Source organism: Pteropus medius, unplaced genomic scaffold (assembly GCF_902729225.1).
Source record: "Pteropus medius unplaced genomic scaffold, Ma_sr-lr_union100, whole genome shotgun sequence".
Taxonomy (NCBI): domain Eukaryota; kingdom Metazoa; phylum Chordata; class Mammalia; order Chiroptera; family Pteropodidae; genus Pteropus; species Pteropus medius.
In genome coordinates this window covers 4,643,092-4,650,848 of record NW_024349505.1, presented here as the reverse complement: position 1 = coordinate 4,650,848, position 7,757 = coordinate 4,643,092, and the positions used below count along the sequence as shown (strand labels likewise).

Below are 7,757 nucleotides of genomic sequence, written 5' to 3'. Positions count from 1 at the left end.
CCACTCTAGACCAGCGACGCTCCTCCTTGTTCCGGGGATCGGGGGAAGTCCCGCCTCTGGGTGGGGCGAGGGGCGGAGCCGGGCGGCTGGAGGGGGTGTCTTCCGGGAGCGTGTGCAGGGGCGGAGCGGTCGCGGAGTGTTAGTCAGGGAGCGGTGCAGGGTCCCGGCTCCAACTGAGGTGGGGAGAGGGGCCCGGCGGGCTGTGAGGGGCTGTGGGGACTCTCGAGGCCCAGCCCAGCGCCGGGGAGTGGGGCTTGCGGTGGAACGGGCTGGCTGCTGGGGACGGACTTAAACCACCTTCCCCCTGGGGAAGGGGGCCAGTCTGCACTCCCTGGCTCTTCCGCTCTCTGCCGTAACTTTGGGGTGTGGCAAGGGTTAGTTGCCGGCGTTCACTCCGGACCTAGGCGCAAAAGAGGTTTGTGATTATGATGGGGTTATAGTCTTTACCGCGGCCACTGGGGGAATAAAATGTTTGTAATCCGGATTAACCGCGGTGACTTGGGGCCTCCTCTACTGCACATCTAAGTTAAAGGCCCTTCCCTCAAACTTCCTTCCCTCTCACCTTCTTCTGCAGTCGCTTTACCAGCCAAGCCCAGCCGGGGACGGGGTCAGGGCCACTAGGTTCCTGGTAAGGTTGAAAGACCGAGTGTGTAACACCGTTAAAGTGAGTCTGTGCGAGAGAAGAATTTTGTGGACTGCGTCAGTGTGAGTGTGAGGAGAGTCCCAGAGCCTCACCATGTCCGGGAAACGCAAGCGAGTGGTGTTGACTATTAAAGATAAGCTGGATATTATAAAGAAACTTGAAGACGGAGGTTCTTCCAAACAACTGGCAGTGATTTATGGAATTGGTGAGACAACAGTTCGGGATATAAGAAAAAATAAGGAAAAGATTATAACTTATGCAAGCAGTTCTGATTCCACAAGCCTTCTGGCCAAGAGAAAATCTATGAAGCCGTCCATGTATGAGGAACTGGACAGAGCAATGTTGGAATGGTTCAACCAGCAAAGAGCAAAAGGGAATCCCGTATCCGGACCCATTTGTGCAAAAAGGGCAGAGTTCTTCTTCTATGCGTTGGGAATGGATGGTGATTTTAACCCTTCTGCCGGCTGGTTAACTCGTTTTAAGCAGCGGCACAGCATTAGAGAAATTAACATTAGAAATGAAAGATTAAATGGAGATGAGACCGCTGTGGAAGATTTTTGTAACAACTTTCGAGACTTTATTGAAAGAGAGAATCTGCAACCTGAACAAATCTACAATGCAGATGAAACTGGACTCTTTTGGAAATGTCTGCCATCCAGGACTTCAGTAATCAAAGGTAAATACACTGTCTCTGGCCACAAGTCAGTTGAAGAAAGAGTCACTATCATGTGTTGTGCCAATGCAACAGGTTTACACAAACTTAAACTTTGTGTTGTGGGGAAAGCAAAGAAACCTCGCTCTTTCAAGTCAATTGACACTTCAAACCTGCCAGTCTCTTATTTCAGCCAGAAAGGTGCATGGATGGATCTTTCCATTTTCCGACAGTGGTTTGATAAGATATTTGTGCCACAAGTTCGAGAGTACTTAAGATCCAAAGGACTGCAGGAAAAGGCTGTGCTCTTGTTGGATAATTCACCAACACATCCAAATGAAAATGTACTGAGATCAGATGATGGCCAAATATTTGCTAAATATTTACCACCTAATGTGGCTTCGTTGATTCAGCCCTCAGATCAGGGAGTCATAGCCACAATGAAAAGAAACTATCGTGCAGGTCTTCTCCAGAACAACTTGGAAGAAGGTAATGACCTGAAATCATTCTGGAAAAAGCTAACTCTGCTAGATGCACTTTATGAAGTAGCAATGGCATGGAATTTAGTAAAGCCAGTTACCATTAGCAGAGCATGGAAGAAGATTATCCCTACCATAGAGGAGAAAGAAGGCTTGGACTTTGATGAAGAAGATATTTCGCTGGCTACCGTGGCCACCATTTTACAACACACTAAAGGATTGGAAAATGTGACTACTGAGAACATTGAAAAATGGCTTGAAGTGGACAGTACTGAACCAGGTTATGAGGTGTTAACTGATAGCGAAATCATCAGAAGAGCACAAGGCCAGACAGACGAATCCAGTGAAAATGAGGAGGAGGACATAGAACTGATTCCAGAGAAACATATCAATCATGCTGCTGCTCTCCAATGGACTGAAAACTTATTGGATTACCTAGAACAGCAAGGTGATATGATTCTGCCTGATAGACTGGTGATACGTAAACTTCGAGCCACCATCAGAAATAAACAGAAGATGACCAACTCAAGTCAATAACGGCATTTTATTGTTATTGGTTTGGTGATTGTGTTTGTAACTCAACCTCTTTGCAATAATGGCTTAATTTTATTTGCGTTCTGAATTCTCACAGTCCTATGAAATACAGATACAAAAATGTATCCGAAGTGGTTTGTGGTTATGTGTTTTGTTGTATCATCTCTTTCTGTTGTCCTTTTATTTGTACAGATAATTTAAAGCTGGTTCTGTATAGATATAAATTACATGTACACATGTATTCACTTTTGTAGATCTACAATTATCCCTTCCATAACAGTGGCATTCTCTAAATTTTCTAGCAAAAGTTACAGTAGTGAACAGATTGAGCACTTTCCTGAAATCTTTTGTTTGATTTGTGAGAGCTGCCACAGTAATCTTGTGTTAACCATATTAAACAGTTATCTGTTTTGAGTATCTGTATACGCTGAGAGAATGAGGAATTTCAGGATCTATAATAATTCAAAATGAAGTTCTATAATGAGGAAACAGTGATCTATGGATTACAAAAATAACTTAGAATTAATACTGTTATATTTGGGTGGCAATAGGAAGAGATTTTTCTGGAAATGAGGTAAATACAATATAGAAAGTGATTGCTAAATTAGCGAGAAAACTATTGGAAAGCTTATATATAAAAGATATTCTGATCTATTCATTTGTAGAAAACTGAGTTGAAAATTTGGGAACTGTACGTTATTTATACAAAGGGAATAAATAGGCTTTTAATTGGGTCTTTATTGTGAATTGGGTAACAGTATAGTTTATTATTTATTCATCTAATTGTAGTATAGGTTTTGTAATGTTACATATGGTTATATGAGCTCCCACCTTATATATGGGGGAACATCTTTGGAATTTGAAAGTTATTTTTTTACTGTGTACTTGACATTGTCTATAATTTTAAAAAGTCATACCTACCCCTTTTATTTCATAAAGAAGTTTTTAATGTTTTAAATAAGCCATAGGTTATGACCTGCTTTATGAAGAAAGCAGAAATAATTATGGAAAGTGCCAGATTCTAAGGAATTTCATCATTTGTTATTTTGGCACTTGTAAAAACATTATTCTAGAATTTGTGAGAATTTTGATAAATTTGCTTAGTAAAAATTTAGTGTGTTTATTTAAGACCTGAAAAGACTTTACTTATGTGAATATTTAATTTGTAATTTAAAAGCAAAGTGTCTCCATATTATTTAATGTTTTGGCCCTAAATTTAAAAAATAAAGTAGAATTGTTCTCTGTCGTTCATTCTTAAAGATTTAATGTTGTAATTGAAATACTTTGTATTTTATAGTGCCTTTCTTAGAATTCTAAAACTTCAAAAAGATTTTTAGCTTTCCATAGTTTCTGTTATCTTTATGATATATGTCTAGATTTTTTTAGAGACATATCTGTGATGAGAACTTTAAAAGTAGTATGTGTTGCATGAATTGCCTTAGTACACAGAGGAAAAAAGCATCAAAAGTTAACATAGATATTGAATCAGATAATTACACTTTCTGCTATAAATTAATTGTATGTAAAGGGATTTTTCATTTTCCTAAAATGAAAGTATGTACTAAAAAGCTTGGAATTTTGGTCTGGATTTGCTGTTTTCAAATTAACGTTATCAGTGAAATTCAGCTGTATTATTGCCACCTAGTGGTAATATTACCATTACTGTTAAGCTGTGTGTTTTTAAACTTTAATATCTAGTAAAAAAAAAAGGTTCACTGTTTTTTGGCCTTGAGTGTGGATCTTGTGACTCTTTTCTCTAGACGGTGAGAGACTATACTTTCTTTGATTTATAGCTATTTGCTCTTTTCTGTAGCTGCCAAGTGGTAAACTATTTTGACCCTTCTATCCTTAAGCATAATTATAAAAGCTGCCAATTAGTGAATACTGTGTTATGTTCTAAGAAATGTACTTATATAATCCTCAATTTGTGAATTAGGTGGAAATACTTATGCTCAGCTCACACTCATAATTGCTGAAGACCACTACTTAGCTATAGGTAAGAATTTAAACTCGGGTATTTGATGCCAAAGCCTGCTTTTATATTATTTAACCTAGGCTATCCTCTTAACCTTTTCTATTCTTCAACATTTATTTCTTGCCATACCCCTCTACCACCTGCCACATTTATCTGAACTTACTTATTTTCCGGTGTACTTGTGGCAGCAATTGCCCTTTCCTTTACCCTTTTATGAGGTTAGTCTTCCTTTCATTACTCTGTAGTGTCTGTTTCACTGTTTATCCACAAACTTATAGTATTTGAAACTTGGATCATCTGTTCTTCTTTCTGGTTAGCCATGCTCAGTGAGGATCCTTTCTTCCACAATTTAAAACTCACCATTGGGAAGAAGTTCATGCAAACATTTCTATTTAGTTCCTGAGGTAATCTCAAAGAGTTGGCACAATATAGTACTAACATGAAAGTCTTGCTAGACCAGAGATATTGGAAACTACTCTTACCAAAAGCACATGAGCATGTATACACTCAGATCCATACAGATCAAAGGGGGGAAAAAATTAAGCCCCCAAATGAGATGATACGGGGAAGAAAATGATGGTTAGGTTCAAATAGTTAAGAGAAGAAAAGAGAAATATGGCTTACAGTGAAGTGTTTTTAATGATGTGCACCTCAGCATCCTAGTCTCTGGCTTACTAGTATGTGTTGCTTGATTCATAGATGGCCCCTGTAATCTCTCTCTCTTTTTTTTTTTCCTTTCTCACCTATGGAATTACAGTAACAAGTCAGTGCCAAGTTAAATATGTTTGATCAGTAGTTGGAACCCCTTAGAGAATGATGCCAGCTGCTCTTTGGGTCCCCAAATCATAAATTCTTAGTTTCCAATTCCCATTTCCTTCACTGCCCCAGCAGAGGCTTTATTTGGCTTTTTATTTCTTCACTAAGAAATTAGCCATAAGCTCATGTTCTCTAACCAGTCTTGCCAGGTGTCCTCATCGACGAGCTTTGATACAACATCTCTCAGAAAACAACTGTACATTATAATGTTTCTTTAACCCACACTCTTAGTAGCCAAGAATTCTGTGAAAGTAGTTTTACCTGAAGGGGTCGATGCAGGAAATTAGAGACCTGCTTTTTATGACAGATTTGGGCTTTTAGAAAGGAGGGGATGGATGGGTGAAGGAAGTGATTCTTTGCCAGGTTTAAATTCAGTGAAGAATTCATTGAGTTTTACTGTGTGTGTAAGACTGTATACTGGGGATGGCAGGCTTAGGAAAATGTAAAAGAAGGATAAGAGTGATTCTTGTCCTTCGAGATCTTGAAATCAATGTAGAAAAATAACATTTGGGAAAAAAACATTTGTTAATTGCAAGGTCATATAGAACAGCTAACATAATGTTATATGGGCTATGTAAGGAAACCATCATGATTTATTTTCCTCATTTATTCCTTTGCTGGCTTCTATATCTTCTACATTTTAAGGGTTTTTTGTTTGTTTGTTTGTTTTGTTCCTAGTTTTTACTGCTTCTGAGTGACTACCTCCATTTCTATTATCTGCATGCTTATGATCTCAAATCTATCTCCAGGTCACTCTGTCTTCAGAAGTCCAGATGTGTATCTTCAATTGAGAAGCCGGGTTTAAGTTTGGAAGGGAAATTAAAATTGTTGCTTTACTTCCCACCTGTAGTAATCTCTTTATTAATATCCTAATGTCAGAGCCACCTAGATGGACTAAGGAGATCAAATGATTTTTTCTGGTTTTTTTTTTTTTTTTTTTTTTACACGCCTGCAGCACCTGGTCTTCCTAGGTGGTCTCCCATCCAAGTACTAACCAGGCCCAACCCTGCTTAGCTTCTGAGATCAGACAGGATCGGGCGTGTTCAGGGCAGCATGACCGTAGACTCAAAGGATTTTTTAACAATACCAAATTAAGTTTATCTACCTTGATTTGAAAGAAAAATAGGTAATTATCTATTTTCTTATCTATGTCTACTTTTTCGTAGTTAGCCTTTCCTGATGTGTATACATGTGTCTACATGCCTTTACCTCTGACCATTTCTTCTTATGGATAGCCATAGGGGTTTCTGCTTTTTGTACCCTTGTTGCTACTCAAGTACTAAAATTTAGTTTGTTATGTTCTAATTCCTAACCTTAAAAGACCATTATTCAAACTCTTTAAACCAACTACATTACTTAGAAATGTTCTCTCATTTGTTTTCCCTCTTTAAGACAGATGGCAACTTTATACAGTAACTAGCCTCATGCAATTAGAAGTTGGGAGTGAAAGAATACCCAAAGGGTATTCAAATGTGAAAACTAGTGTTTGGAAGAACTCAGGTTCTATAAGACTTGTTATATTATAAAGTGATTTTTGTGATGTGTGTTTTTAATATTGGACTATAAGATCAAGGACCATGGAATAATGCTTTGCATAGTAGTATACATTCATTCAACAAATGTGTACTCTATAACACTAATTGTATACTTTATAAGACATGTTCTAGAAAATATATGAGATACATGGATAAGGCAATCTGCATTCAAGAAATTTATCATGGAGAAGAGGAGACAAATGTAAAAAAAAATGAATTGTTACATACTAAGAGGGTGCAAATAAAAGACTCTCTGATATGAGTGACATAATGTAGTATAATCAGATATGAGGAGTAGAGTTATAACAATTGAGTTGGTCTTGAAAAATAACTAAAATGTTCATGTTTTATTGTCTTCAGTCATTGCCAAATGTTCTCTGGGAGCAAAATCATCCCCAGTTGAGAACCACTGCTATAGAGCTACATAAGTATTTGGCCTGCTTTCCAAATTATTTATGGTCATATTTACAAAATGTTTTTTTACTACTGTTCCATCTTATCAGTCTCTGGTAGTTATTTCCCTGATGCCTGCTTCCTTTTTACTAATTTAATGCCATATGTTTGAGATTTTTGTCACAGCCACACCCCACTTCAAGGTACCAATTTCTCTTGATCTGGGTAACTCCCACTGATAAAATAAATCTTAGAATTTCAAAGACTTTTGATAAATGTTTTTTTCTTTCAGCAGTCTTGTGATAATATAAGACTTGGTCAGAGCATGACTTTTATTCAACTGGTGATTCATGGACCCAGGCTCCTTCCATCTTGTGATTTTGCGTTTGCTAGACCTTTAGAATCATCTGCATCCAGTTTGCAGTTAGGAATAGAGAGAATAAAGAATATACACTACTTGTTAACTTCTCTCAGAAGTGATATTTCAGTTTACATTCTAATGATGAGAACTAATCACATTGTTCTACCTTGATAGAGGGGATGCTCAGAAATGACTCCCTAGCTAGCAGCTGCTTCCTGGTAACACCTTTATACTATGGAAGGAGAAGGCACACATTTTAGTGAGTAATTAGCCCTTTCTGAAACAAAAATAGGTAATGTCAGTTATTCTCATAGAATTATCTGCCCTTCCCTAACCTTAAATGAGTTTGTAGTCTTTCATGGAGTTGAT

The 7,757-nt window shown here is 37.8% G+C and overlaps 1 protein-coding gene and 1 pseudogene across 2 annotated transcripts; one reads left to right on the top strand and one right to left on the bottom strand.

Annotated features, from left to right (window-relative positions):
* The first annotated feature begins 88 nt into the window (after positions 1–88).
* JRKL (JRK like) lies at positions 89–4,028 on the top strand. 2 transcript variants are annotated; one of them, XM_039881989.1, is made up of 2 exons: positions 89–178; positions 575–4,028. In XM_039881989.1, exon 2 carries the CDS (start codon positions 737–739, stop codon positions 2,309–2,311), a length of 1,575 nt encoding a protein of 524 aa, XP_039737923.1. In that variant the 5' UTR covers positions 89–178; positions 575–736; the 3' UTR covers positions 2,312–4,028. The 2 variants fall into 2 exon arrangements, with proteins under 2 accessions (XP_039737923.1, XP_039737924.1); XM_039881990.1 differs by lacking the exon at positions 89–178 and adding an exon at positions 190–415.
* Positions 4,029–6,045: 2,017 nt separating this feature from the next.
* Positions 6,046–6,164, bottom strand: LOC120618167 (uncharacterized; annotated as a pseudogene).
* Between the last annotated feature and the right edge of the window lie 1,593 nt (positions 6,165–7,757).